The 14,281-nt window shown below is 43.8% G+C and overlaps 1 protein-coding gene across 2 annotated transcripts in view; it reads left to right on the top strand.

The window, feature by feature from the left end:
- Positions 1 to 14,281, top strand: part of usp31 (ubiquitin specific peptidase 31) — a 31,201-nt gene that overhangs the window by 9,046 nt on the left and 7,874 nt on the right. For both annotated transcript variants that reach the window (XM_066690268.1, XM_066690267.1), the window contains exons 2-14: positions 695 to 832; positions 1,486 to 1,577; positions 1,955 to 2,047; positions 6,808 to 6,943; positions 7,751 to 7,898; positions 8,292 to 8,466; positions 9,893 to 10,004; positions 10,258 to 10,352; positions 12,008 to 12,085; positions 12,312 to 12,441; positions 12,643 to 12,762; positions 12,870 to 13,095; positions 14,113 to 14,271. In XM_066690268.1, the coding sequence (XP_066546365.1) occupies positions 695 to 832; positions 1,486 to 1,577; positions 1,955 to 2,047; positions 6,808 to 6,943; positions 7,751 to 7,898; positions 8,292 to 8,466; positions 9,893 to 10,004; positions 10,258 to 10,352; positions 12,008 to 12,085; positions 12,312 to 12,441; positions 12,643 to 12,762; positions 12,870 to 13,095; positions 14,113 to 14,271 (1,702 nt within the window). The remainder of the gene's footprint in view (positions 1 to 694; positions 833 to 1,485; positions 1,578 to 1,954; positions 2,048 to 6,807; positions 6,944 to 7,750; positions 7,899 to 8,291; positions 8,467 to 9,892; positions 10,005 to 10,257; positions 10,353 to 12,007; positions 12,086 to 12,311; positions 12,442 to 12,642; positions 12,763 to 12,869; positions 13,096 to 14,112; positions 14,272 to 14,281) is intronic.

Below are 14,281 nucleotides of genomic sequence, written 5' to 3'. Positions count from 1 at the left end.
ATCGAGTGAAATATAAGAGCTGCTGAGGCATGAACGCGAAGTCTGTTAATTTCTGGGTATATTTTTGGATTTGGATTTCCTCTCACTGTTTCCATGGTTCATGATTTGAAGGGACACAATGCAGAAGTTCACAGCTGGCGCTCTTTGCATACAGCTGTGCTCTCTCCCCTGTAGCCAGATGATGAGGTTCCTGAACGGGAAATCCTGTTTGCAGAGGGACTTTCAACCCACCCTGCTTTAACTGCTGACAGAAACTGGCAGGGGGGTTGAAAAATCGCTTCTGATGCTACGGTACTAGAGCCTTAATTGATCAATTTCTTGGAGGATTTAGATGAAGGTTGACATCTGAAAAATCACAGTGCCAAAGTCAGAGTAAATACGTGAGATTTCATTTTGACATTTGGCTAAAATGGTGGCGACCTATGTTTTTTTTCCCCAGTGTTGTTCGCTAGATGACATAGTATATTATGTTCAAGAGTCTCTTAAAGACGTGTTCCATTCAATTAATTTATTTCCCATGTATACTGCCATACTGGTTGACATTTTCAAGATGGGTTCAGGAACTAGACCTCTGGATATCTGTACCCAAGATTTTAATAGTGGCTGTACTGTAATAATACGTAACTTCTATAATATACCTCAGTACATGGGTTGAAGAGGAAGGCGAGTTATCGGCCGATTTTCTGCATTTCAGAACGTCGTCTCGAAGAACGCCCTGCAGTACCGGGGCAACGCGCAGCATGACGCGCAGGAGTTCCTGCTGTGGCTGCTGGACCGAGTGCATGAGGACCTCAACAACATCGTGAACCCCAAGATAAGGACCACTATTAAGGTAAATTGGATTAAAAAAACGTGTACAAGTATAGCAGAGCTGCCAATGCGTCGCTCCCTGTCAGACCAGAAGTGATTGTGTAAGCTTAGGGACATTTTAGTCTACTGTGGACGTCCCGTGAACTTTCACCTCTAGCTACTGTGCGTGGATGGACTTGTGGCGGAGTTGTGTAGATTTGCTGTTGGAGCTTCATCAGAAAGGCAGGCACGCTGTCTCCCCCGTCTCCCGTGGACAGTAAATCTGCCTGGAAGTGGCGATGTAGCACAGCAGGGACACTCATTCATCACACGGCACACATTAGCCACAGATTTATTGTGCGCTGTATACCGAGGGAGTACCTGTGTGGATTTTGGGTACGGGTGCGTTCCCATTCTCACACTGCAGGGCTTTTATATTAAATATGTTTATATTTCTCAGCAGACGCCCCTACCCAGGGTGACATTCAATTGTTTCTATCTATCACATTATTTTTACATACAAAGACCCATTTATAGAGCTGAGAAATTGGATGTAAAGGAGCTGAGCATTTCTTTGACCACTTGTCCAATGCGGGGCTGTAATGATGGCTCTCCTCTCACCACCGAGGTCGAGGCTTGTTTTCAGTCACTTTATTATCCTGTTTGTGCTTAATTTCTTCCTGTTTGCTGTTCCAGCCTCCAATAGAGGAGGATGACGACGCATCCGAGGGCCCCTCGCTGCCCGTCACCAGCTCTTTCGTACAGGAGCTGTTTCAGGCTCAATACAGGTAACGGGCTCCGCTTCATTTCGCATTACATTACAGTGTTGTCCCAGTACGTTGGCCATTGTCACTGATTCCTCTGTCCCAAACCCCTTTGTTTATAATCTGTCAATTCTGTTTCCCTTCATTCCCTTTATCCAGTACAAGAGCATTTCTAGATTATTTTGGGGGTTGGGGGGTATAATCTGAAGTTAATCCACAAAAAGGACCTGACCTACTTCAAAATAATTTAGTAATTTACCCAAAAGAAAGACAAAGAATAAACTACAGTAGAGTTTACAGATGTGACCAGCGTTTGCATAAAGGAGATGCTCTCTTGTCTAATCCCTGAAATAAATAAACTAATGCTGTTTGTTGCTTGTTTGTGTTGTCTTGTTGTGCAGGTCTTCACTCACGTGCCCTCACTGCCAGAAACAAAGCAACACCTTCGACCCCTTCCTCTGTATCTCCTTGCCCATCCCCTTGCCGCACACAAGGTAAGTCGATCTCGCGTTGATCGGCTCCGAGAGTGAGAGCAGCTCTTGGGCTCGGGCCGAGGATGAGTGGCGCTCTGCTGGAAGAGTCCTGACCCTCAGACGGGCGCACTGGGATAACCGTCTCCCTGCCACAACCTCAGGGCTGAGTGCGATTGGCAGAGGCCCCACGCAGCTGTGAGGTCAGCATGGCTTTGGGCAGAAAACCATCATCTGCCCGTCGCGTTAGGAGCTTAATTAGTGCAGACGGGGAGTTTGGAGCAGCGCAGGTGATGCTGACTGCCCTTGGGTTGACCTTGCACAGGGCTATGGCTATGGGTAACACTTTCATTTTTGTTTTTCTCACTGCTTTTTCAAGTGGCTGCTCATTACATACAGGAACTTGGATGCCACAACTGCTGACAGCTTATTTTTTTACTTCCATTTAAACTATTGTTTTTATAAGGTCAGTGGAGGACAGCTGTAGACACATTTTGTGATATAATTGGCTCTCTTGTTGTTCGTTTAGTCATGTGTTATTTGTTATCTGTTTTTGTTTAACTTACAAAAGGTGTTGAAATGGAAGCAAATTATATATTTTTTGTGGATTAAAAATAATGTATAAATGGTCTTTTCTGAAAATCCTCTTTTTTTTATTTTGGTTTGTTTTTCTATTGGTTTATTTCTTGGAGTATATGAGACTAGACAGTAACATTTGTTGTAAACTCGTCTGGGTCTGATAGATCACACATGCTTGTGGTGTTTTGTTGCTGATTATCATGGCGATCTATTTGATGTGGCTGCTTAAAGCCCTGAGTAAATTGGAGCTGAGAAAGAGAGGATGTTGATCTACAAGGACGATTTAAGAGAAAAATACAAAATCTTTGGGACTTGTCATTCACGAAGTAATAAGGCAAAGACACGTGTTCAGAAATCAAAATGAGGGATGGATATTAAGCTTAGAGTGTGTGGTAAAACATCAGAAAGCAGAACCCTTCCCTACATTTATTGATTGCTAAATAGGAAAGAAAGATGCATCTGATTGTGTGCTTCTTGAGCCAAATATCTTTGTGTACCGATCATCCAGTCCACCGCTCGGAACAACAAACCAACCCACAGGGATTACATTTCAAAAAAGAAAAACATTCCTTCCCTCCTTTTGAAATCACTTGTCACCAGCAAAAATGATCTTCCTCCTGCCGTCCAGAACTCTTACCGTTTTCACCAAACCAGGGTTGTTCAGCTAAACTCGCACAACTCCAAACCCTCATACTTTTGTCAGTCATATACATCTTTTTTCTCGCAGTAGACGTGGCTGCATCTTGGTTAACCTCCGATTTATGAGCTCAAAAGAAAAAGCAAAGCTGAATGTCTTTTTGCATATTTAAGTTTTTTTTTTTCTTCAACTGGCACTGTAGCACTTAATTCGGCAGTCTGAGCCAAGGCCACAACACATGACAGAGATGTTGAGTGAAGCCCTTTCCAAGGAGGTTGGTAATCTGTGTCCACCCTTCCGTCTCCAAGTTTCATTAAACCACAGAAACTGACAGAATTGGAGCATACTCGAAGAGCATTGGCTGGGACAAAATTGGCTTTTTTCCCATATTTTGTGTATGTATATATTTAAATTACATGTATATATAATCATAACCAAGACCCAGACAGAAAGACCCGTCCAAACGGTTAACTCATGTCAGTTGACGGATGTCTTCGTGGTTTGGATTGAGACCCTAATTTGCTCTGAAACCGCCACATAGTTTTTCCCTGGTGAGAAATCGGGAATGTGAATTCCTAAACGAATCTCAAGTCCTTTGTACTCGGCAGTAAGATTATTTGTATTATTTCCCAGCTTTGCCTGGAAGCCAGAATAAGTGAAATTATACAAACTGCCAAAGAGGCTGGATCTCAGCTAGCTAGTCCATGTGTGGGTAGCGTCTGATCAAGAAATGAGCAAAAGATCATACAAATGAGAAAAATTCGGATTAAATTATACAATCTTACTGCTGTACAGAGGGTGGGAATCCTGAGGTCGATATTTTGTATTCTTCATCATCAGATGCTTCTACTTAGAGATGAAGCTGCTAATAAACACAAGGAAAAGGATTTCAGGAATGGAAAGATAACATCTCAGTCTTGGTCAGATTAAATGTTGAAAAGCCGGAAGGTCGACTTGAATAAATGATTTGGAAAGAAGAATCTCATAGCGGTTGCAAAACACGCTCAGTGCGTCAGACGCCAGGCGGCAAATAATCTGAGTGATTTCACTGGAAACAAGGAAGTATCACTTGCCTCTCTGATTATGTGACAGATGCTTTGTCACATAATAATGACTAATTATTATTGACTAATAATAAAAACAATCTGCAGAGATTAAATCATGAGAACTTCAGTTTGCAACCTGGCGTCAAAAGCCGTGAGCTTGTCCACAAAATAGTGCAGGATTTTTTTTTTTAAGTTTTGTTTTCTTAATCTCCCACTTTACGTCCAATTAATACTCTCAGCAGAGGCGGGTAGAAATGAGCATCATCTCTGTTTTGTTCTTGGAGATAATGAGAGCGGTCAGACAGGTCAACTCTATATTCATTTATGCGCGGTGCATTCCGAGTGCCGGCGGTGTCCTCGGATTCAACCTGCTTGACGTGTTTCACCCTCCTGGCTGGAGGAGGTTGTGCTGGTGATATTAAATTCCCTGCAGATCCATTTTCAATCCCCCAAGTTTTGCCGTAATTGGGCAGCACGGCGCGTGTAGATTTCAGGGTGGGAGGGTTTGAAGGCGCGGCTTGCGTTTCGGTGTATGAAACCGAAATAACGTAGAAGACGAGAACAACAATGAAATAAATACACGCTCTGCTGTCATAGAAGTGTAGAATTCAAATGGCCTAACAGAAAAAACCTAAGCATAATGTTTGTCAATTTGTAGCTACTTTAATTTCTATTTATGCGTGTCTCTCTGGATCATATTTTGGCAATGCAGTGTGGTTTATAACAAAAACAAATGGGCTTAGCCAAGAAGCGTTACTGCCTCTGAAACATTATTTACTGTGCTTGTGTTAAGACTGTCCAGGGATTTGCACAAGATCAGGTACATGAACAAATAAAACCCACACTACGCAGGAATGTTCTGTATCCGTTCAGGTACGCTAACCGTAAGCTTATACGAAGCCGATATTTTTTACCAGACACACTTGCTCAGGTAACAGGCTTTGGCTTGGTTCCTTCTGCACTGTGTGGCTCTTATGCAATTGTGTTTAGAAAGCTGTGCCGGTCCCTCAGCACGCTGCAGCTTTGCAGCTCTCTCCCCGGCGTGCCGCGGCCCTGGCTCAGCAATGCTCCCTACTCCCCAGAGACGACAGTAGTCCGAGCAAGTCAGCTTATTCTCCAGTCAGCGAGAGACCGCGTTATTCCTCTGTGCTGCTGCTCCTGCCATTCTCGTTTAAGGTCAATCGCATTTATTTTATTTTATTGAGCAGCGTTACAGAGAAAGATATGGCTTCCTAATGTCAGCCTGTCTCTTCTTTGTGTTAATAACTTTTTATAGATAGATGTACATGTTATTTCCCGCAGACTAAACCTTTGCAGATGATATTCTCCATGGTTTGTTGCTGAATTAATGGATTTCCCCTCCCCTGTAAGTGGTCCTGCAGCACAAGGGTAATTAAAGAAGATGGTAGTTAGAAACAAAATCAGAGTGGAAGCTCATTTCCTGCTTCTGACATTGTGCAACTTAGTATGATGATTTCATTTATTTTTTGGCTTAGTCAGACTGTGAGCCATTGTAACAGAGTGATTGAAATGAATCGTCATCGGCCCATATTGATCCACTGCAAAGGCCTCCCAAAGATGTTTCCGCTTGCTTCGATCTAGGCCTATAGCTTATTTTTTACATGTCACCCCTGTTTATTATTTCATCTTCCCATCTTCTGTGTGGTCGTGATTCAAATTTCTTGGGATCTGTACGATAGCTTCCTTTGTCCATCTTTGATCTGTTCTTCTTGAAATGTGTCTGTGCTACTGCCATTTTAATATCTGCAGTGATGTCACTTTTTTGTTCGTTCTCGGATCCATAAATTAGTTTCTGTATCATTTTTGTGTTCAGTGACCGGGTTTCAGAGCCATAAGTGAGCACTGGTAGTATGCATCGATCAAATACTTTTCCCTTTGAGCAAATGCGTACATTTCCTTTCAACAGTGTGCTGACAATGATTTAAATTAATAGAGGCATTTGTTTGACAGTTTGTCTAAATGTCTTTTATTTTTTTTGTCCTTTGCTAACCACAGCGCTGCAGGTTCGAAGCAGCTGACAACGTTATTGTGTGTGCAGTCTCGGTTCACATTCCCATGCTGTGGTGAAATTTACACTTTTATTTCCTTCTCTTCTACTAGAGAATCTCAAATGCAGATGTGTGTGCGTACATTAAATTAATACTGTTGTTGCTACCCCATCTCTGGCCTGTTCCCAATGACCCAGTATTTGTTACCGATCTGTCCAATTCCATTAGCATCACGTTGTAAGAAAGCCCACTTCGGTCTTTCCAGATATAGACGGCAGTTATTAAAGAAACTATTCTTCCAGGCATCCAGAATAATAACAAAATCAGAATTGTTTTGGAGCAGAAGCTGCAGATTTGAGTGTTCTTTCACAAAAACAAAACACAAACAGCTTGTTTCAATCCTGGGATCAACCAGAGGAGCCAAACATGATCTCCTTGCATTGGTAAACTTTGTTGTTGCGACTGGAACCTCTGGATTGCTAATATTTTGTTTTTGTTCTTTCCCCCCTTTAGACCTTTGTATGTCACCGTAGTTTACCAAGGCAAGTGTTCCCACTGCATGAGGATCGGGGTGGCCGTGCCTCTGTCCAGCACGGTCTCTCGCCTACGCCAAGCAGTATCTCAGGAGACCAAGATCCCCGCTGACCAGGTAGGTGGCCGTCCACTCGCCGCGAAGGGTGCCATGAATTCAGACCAGAGTGACCGCATGGTGACAATGCGTCCAGCAGTGGACGGCCGGCTCTCCCTCACGTATGGGAAGCAGCACGTGTTTATTGATGATCCACGTCTGCGGTTTGTCATGCAGCCTATGGCTTCTGCTTCACAGGAGAAAAATAAGGAAGATTCAGTTGAGTTTGTCGAGAAACATTTGGTACAAGAAGTGCTCCCTTAGGAAAAGATTAAAAATTGTAGTTGGATGTTTGCTTCTACTAACCCAACAGTCGCCACGACCCCCCAACACAAGTCAAAATCCATCCGTTGGGCGTATCTCTCCTCGTGTCACTCTCCCAGGCCCACTGGCTCGGGTCGGGCGCATCCTGTGGGCATGTGTACCAGCAGCGCTCGGGAGGGGCGCGTGAAAGGACCCCTTTGTTCTGGGACGCCTATTGTCCAAGGGGAACAATGCCGCTCTGTGTCGGATGTGCCCCATTGTCCGAGCGCTGCACTCTCGTGGTGTCATGGGACAACAATAGGTTGTCCATGAGAGAATGAAAGGTATTTGAATGTATCCGCTTGTGTGTTTGGTTATGTATTTATTGAAATCCTCCTCATTCTTCCGGTCAGTGGAATTCAACCCAGTCTCCCTATGTTTTTAGTTTTTTTTTTCCTCATTGACCTTTCTTGGCAAATCAACTTCCAAGGCTGTCATCTGATTACTCCGCTTTTTAAATTTGTTTTATAAATAGAAAATCGGAAACCTACACACTGTTTTGACTGTGTGCTTTGCTCTGCGCAGATCGTTCTAACCGAGATGTATTACGATGGGTTTCACCGCTCCTTCTGTGATGACGACGATGACCTGGACATCATTCAGGAAAGCGACTCCATATTTGCTTTTGAAACGCCAGAGATATTTAGACCCGAGAACATTCTCTCCCAAAGAGGTAAATCCGGTTCATTTAATTTTCCCCACTTCCTTCCTGCAGAGATAACTGTACAAAGTAACATTTTATTCCCCAACGGTCTTCTGTGAGTTCATTAACAGACTTGTATGCGCCCTTGTTATGAACCATAATTATTTCATTTCAAGCTTACTGTAATAGACTGAAAGCACTCTGCATGTAAGTGAGAAGAACAATTGATGCGTACGCACACTCAACATTTTTCATGTTCTTAAATCTGAACCTTCAACAAATGTTTGTGATGATGACGAAGTGAGCAATGAAATACAAACACTGAAGACAGAGGTCATGACTTCGTGGAATGCTATGTCACAATTATCAGATCGTTTTGTTCTGTTTGTGATGTTTTTAAATAGTTTTCTTTGCTCTTTAAAGGCCTTCACACGAATCTGAACCAGAACAACCTGAAGTATGGCTCAGAGAACACCAGGACGTCTTCGTTCATGCAGGGCGCCATGAAGCCCACGCTGATGGCCAACAAGAACACGGGGAACGAAAAAGTCATCCTGCTGGTCTGCAACCGCGCCTGCACCGGGCACCAGGGGAGAAGGTAACGCCTCCAGTGACTCGGAGAGGATGGGTCCCTTCTGGTGGCAGGAACTGTGCTGTTTGTTTGATCTGTCATCACTGAATTCTGGGAGGCGCTGGGTTTGCTGTGGTCGGTATGAGAGAGAGGATTTCTTAAACAAATGAAGAGATCGAGAGTAGTTGTCTTTCAGTAGACACTTTTAAGTGATGGATATAGATTTAGACACTAGTTATTTTTAAGAAATTATAATGGAAAATATATAAATGTGCTTGAACTTCCTCATTAGTTTAATCCGTAAGATTAAATGGATGAAGCAATACATAATGTCTATGGAACGTGTCTGTGTGGTTTTTGTACTAGAAACATTTTCAGTGGTTTAATAAACATTTTGCTAGAATCTATTCAGAGTTTCTCTAACTTCTAAATTACTTGGATTCTTATTCAGAAAAATTAATACATTGTTTTCTTAATTGGAAGTTTAATGTAGCTTTTGTAAAAGAGGTTTTTCGACAAAAAAAAAAAAAAACAGCATGAAACTGATGACCTTCTGTTTTCACTCAAGGACGGCGGACAGTAATTCCCTGGAATCTTGGCCAGCCGCTTTGTGCGGTTTAATCGGAATCTAGGCTTAAATTTGTTTCATGTTTTTAGTGCTTTTTGGCTTCTTTTTGGAAAACAGTGGTGAGACCGTCTGAAAACCGTTTTTAGTTACATTAAACACATAAATAAATAAATAAATTAGCTGGGGACTGCCAGAATTAGGAATATTATAATTATGATCTGCTGATTATGGGCAATCAGTCCCAGAGAAGCCAGTAATGAAACACACATGCAGTGGTGTATAAGACGGCTACGTTTCACTGCCTCTTCCTTACTGGGTTTTATTATCTGGCTGCAATTCTCAGATTAGTTTTTCTGTTTATTTCTGAAACTTGATATGCTACGCACTGTTGTTCTCAAATTGCAAATAGTGACCATTTTGGAGAACTTTGGAGCACAGGCTAAACCTAGGTTCACAACCGTAAAGGCACAGTGGTTATTTACTATAATTATAACCGTAATGGAGAGCCGCCCGAGATGATACTATTGTCTCCGATCTCCACACCCCAGAAGGACTGTTCCAGGAAGCTTCTGGAGATAAACGCTCTTCTGAGGTCAGGCAGCTGTTGTTTGAAGAGATTGGTGGAGTACATCGTAACTCCTGTTGCCCAGCAGGTCGTTTAAACTTGAACCACCTGTTTGAACGTGTCTGAGCAGCTGGGCCCTCAACAGCAGGGGGCAGGAATGCAGAAAATGAACGTGGGGCGTGGGTGCACGAAGCCAAGAGGTTTAAGAAGGATTTATTTCCCTTTTTCCTTAAAAGGCAGTTACAACTGGAATGATACTGTCTTTTTAGCTTGTATGCCCTGTATGGCACCTAAATCCTAAGCAGTGATGTTCTTGCTAGGTTTGGCCACCCTTTCGTGCTCTACTTGGAGCGAACGGTAACCTGGGATGTCCTGCAGAAAGAAATACTGGAAAAGATGCGCCACCTGTTGAGGCCGGGCGTTTATATACAGGTAGGTGGGAAAATATATAAATTATAATAGACTGCCTTTCCAAAATTGTCTTTAGTCCAGATCATGAATAGAGTCGCATGAAAAGTGTGAATATCTTGCCGTGCGAGAGTTATTTGTTTTGTTTATTTTAAGATTTAATATGTATTTCTTAAGTCACTGCTTTCAGCCCATCAATCGTGATTTTGGAAGTTGAAGCAGTGCATAGAGAGAGAGAGAGTTGTCTGTGTAAGTTAGTTTTGTTTATTTTGTGTAGGTTGGCCCTTTCAGTCTACGTGTGGTGGGAGTTGTTGGAATAACGTATCTGTTACCTCAGGAAGAACAGCCCCTTTGCCACCCCACCGTGGACAGGTAAGGATTTCGGTATATTTTTGTGGAGTTTTAAACTGAGGTTGGGAAGGAGGACAACCCCAAGTAGAGGTTTCCAGCAACACACACTTTCCCAGCATGCTCTAGCTCCATCTAGTGGGGGGGGGGTTTCCAATGGCCTCTTCAGAATCCCCAAGTCACAGTTCCCTCAGTCAGCTGGCATTGAACTCCTGAACTTTTCTATCGATTGTTTTCCACAGCATTGTCTGAGGCTGTTTTGTGAGATGGGAGTTGAACGACACTTACCAATTACCAGCACAATATGAAAGACTGGCTCTAGGAGTATTCATTGATTACCCACCAAAACTACTATATTCATTAATCTAAAACAGAAAAGGAGTACTTTACGCACATCAATGTTTTTCAAGTATGATTAGCCGATCCTGTTGAACTGATAATTACTTTTTTAATTAAATTGATAATTTTATTAACACATTAACACAGTGCACAATCAATGTCCGAACCCTCCCCGATCAATATCTTCAACTCCCGTCTAGTAAAGCCCGGCCAACTAATCAGGAAATCGTTTCATGTCCCTCCATGGCTGACGTTAATTTGGAAGGCATGCCATCCAAAGTCGTATCTTATTAAAGTTAGTGAAATAACAAGATAGTTTGGGTTCATTCCGGTGTGGGCTCAAGGGGATATGAGGTGTTATGGTTCTGTTATTGTCCCATTATTATTGTATAGTCATGTGTAGCAGGAGGTATTGATTGAAGACCACAGAGGAAAGGATACACTAATGATAATGAGGCAGAGCGAGCCAGAGTTCTTTTAAAAATTAAATAAATTATAACCTACTTGTGACATAATCGACATACCAGCCTGGGCCCTTTCCCGGATTCACATTTTTTTTAATTATTAAACTAACTACAACCTTTGTATCTTCATGTTAATGGTATACAGAGAACTAAACCAGCAGGAAAATGCACATTTATAATATCCTCACAAAGGCTTTGTTTCTGTTTAGTCTCCTTTAGACAGCTAGACATGTCTGTTTAGAACGGAAGTCATTATACTCTGTTGGAAACCTTGTTTGGATGGAAACCATTTGTTGAACAGAATCCTGTTTTCTTCCCCGACATCATAACTCGAAACATAATTTTTGGAAAGTAACAGCTGAGATGAGAAATACTTTATGATGTTATATTCTTTCCCATCAGTTTACCTTTTTGTAATGGTAGTCAGCTGTAATATAGGAATAGAAATAAGTAATTAACATCTTCATCCTTCCTTCACAGTTAAAGGACCCAGAACGCTTTTCTTATCATCTGTGGGCGAGGGAATACCTCTCATTAAACTATACAAGAACCTTTCCAACCTCTAAATGCCTGAACAAGAGCTAGTTTAAAGCTAAGTGCGAACATGTAGTAATCTGACAGCTTCAACCTTTGCTATCCTTGAGAACTGCATTTAAATGTCTGAATGGCTTCTCGTGGAAGTTAATGAACTGCTACTTCGCCCTCGGCTTGGGGCTTACAAATGAGGTTTGGGTTAGGTTAAAAAATAACACACCGGTTTCTGTGACACGACCGAGACACATCATTATATCTCTGCGTTTTGTTCCTGGGCAAAATGGCAGACTACTGACACCGTACGGTCCCCCTCTCGAAAAGTTAACCGTGTCTCTTCTTCAGGGCCTACAAATCCTGTGGACAAGGGGGTCCTCCTCATATCAAGATCGTTGTGGAGTGGGACAAAGAGACGAAGGATTAGTAAGTGATGCTTTTACATACTGACAGACAGTTGGATTTTACCGATCTAGATCTAGTGCCTCATAAGAAAGAGACGCTTAAATCCCTGCAGAAACATCACGGCCGCGCCTGGACCCTGAAATGTGTGTGCGGATATAAATCTTTACTCTGAGAATCAGTGCTTTCTCTCCAATCCATCTGGGCTGTCTTTATTGTCCCCCTGACCGCCCCCGCTCGTCTCCCGCAGTCTGTTTGGACACACGGAGGACGAGTACATCCCCGACGCGGAGAGCGTGCGCGTGCAGAGAGAGCAGCACCACCAGCCGCAGGCCTGCACCCTGACGCAGTGTTTCCAGCTCTACACCAAAGAGGAGCAGGTACGGGGCACGGGCACACGCCAGCGGGGGGCTCATTAATTCATCAGCCGTGTTATAAATGTGTGGAGAAAAATTCGGGATTTGATCTCCACACATTCATAACAGGGCCGACGAGTGAATGAGTGCACTTGTTGAGACCGAAACCCTACACGTGTGCTTCTGTTGGATTAATTGACGGTTCTTTTCTCCCACCTCTTTCAGCTCGCACCCGACGACGCCTGGCGCTGTCCTCACTGCAAGCAGCTGCAGCAGGGCAGCATCAAGCTGAGCCTGTGGACCCTGCCGGACGTCCTCATCATCCACCTAAAGAGATTCAGACAGGTACCGGTCCCCACCGCGCGCCTCAAGGCGTGGCTCCGTTCATTCTGTCCTTCCCCCGCCGCCCCGTGCCGCTGGGCGTGTTTTAACTCCCTGTGGCCGTTGTGCAGGAGGGCGATCGGCGGATGAAGATGCAGAACATGGTGAAGTTCCCCCTGACCGGCCTGGACATGACCCCCCACGTGGTGAAGAGGAGCCAGAGCAGCTGGAGCCTGCCCTCCCATTGGTCCCCGTGGCGGCGGCCCTACGGGCTCGGGAGGGACCCGGACGACTACCTGTACGACCTGTACGCCGTGTGCAACCACCACGGCACCATGCACGGCGGCCACTACACGGGTACGAGAGCACGCTTCGGAGAGGAGAGGGTTGTGTTTAATGTCACTCGTTTGCGTTTGCGTTCGCTCCCGACTGTCCGCGGCGATAAGGTCACGGCCGTCCAAAGCGTCATGTCTGTCTCGATTCCGGGAAAGTCGAGCGTGCAGCACTTGCTGAACTGTGACTTTGAATTCCTGAGTGGGCGTTTGGGGTTTCCTTCATTTCTCCCCCCCCCCCCCCCCCCATATTCCCATTAAAATATATAAATGAGTGAATAAATATTGATGAAAGCAATTGAAATCCTGCTAAGGCTTAAAAACATTTGCTGTGTCGTTCTTTCTCTGGTTTTCACTGAAATGCAGAGTCTGTGGTAAAGTTTTGCAGCGGTTTTTCCAGTTTGGTGTGATTTATTTTTGGATAAAATAAATGAAATGGATGAAATAAAACCTGTTCATCGTAAACTACTATATTTCATCACACACTTACCTTTACTATATCGAGGGAGATATTCCACGAGAGAAAGAGAAAGGATAGAATAAGGCAAATCAAAGGATCGGTTTAAGTTGCTCTTGGGTAAAAAAAAATAATTATATGAAATATCTGCCGTTGTTTGTCATTTTCCCTCCAGTTTTAGCTGTTGTACACAGACCAGATTGTGGATTAGGTCTGTTTTCTGTGGATCCCGTTACTTAGTGCAGTTTCTGTAGAGTGTTGGACTTTGTACAAAGTTGTGTACGTGTGTGTGTACATATTTGGTTAAGGCACAAGATACTTCTGAATATTTCCACGTATGGCTAGCTGTAAACTCTTAACTTCTGTGTCTTTCCATCACAAGGAAGTATGTAGTACAGCTGTAGTACTTTTCAGTTCAGCAGGTCTATGTCACCATTGGCTTCTCTCTCCGTTGGCTGCTTTTATCTTCAGGCTGCGTGGCTCGGTCAGTGGGTAAAGGGTGTGGCTGCGTTAAACGTGTGTGTTAGGAAGGAAGTTGTGACGTTTCACCCCGTGTCTGAAACCGTGCTCTCCCGTTCCCCACAGCTTACTGCAAGAACTCGGTGGATGGGCAGTGGTACTGCTTCGATGACAGCGAAGTCCAGCACATCGCCGAAGAAGACGTGTGCAGGCAGACGGCCTACATCCTGTTTTTCCAGCGGAGGACCACCATCCCGTCTTGGTCCGCCAACAGTTCTGTCGCAGGTAAGATGCC

The sequence above is a fragment of the Amia ocellicauda genome, chromosome 17 (assembly GCF_036373705.1).
Source record: "Amia ocellicauda isolate fAmiCal2 chromosome 17, fAmiCal2.hap1, whole genome shotgun sequence".
Lineage (NCBI taxonomy): Eukaryota > Metazoa > Chordata > Actinopteri > Amiiformes > Amiidae > Amia > Amia ocellicauda.
The sequence above is the reverse complement of the archived record's forward strand: the minus strand, read 5'-3'. Positions and strand labels throughout refer to the sequence as shown.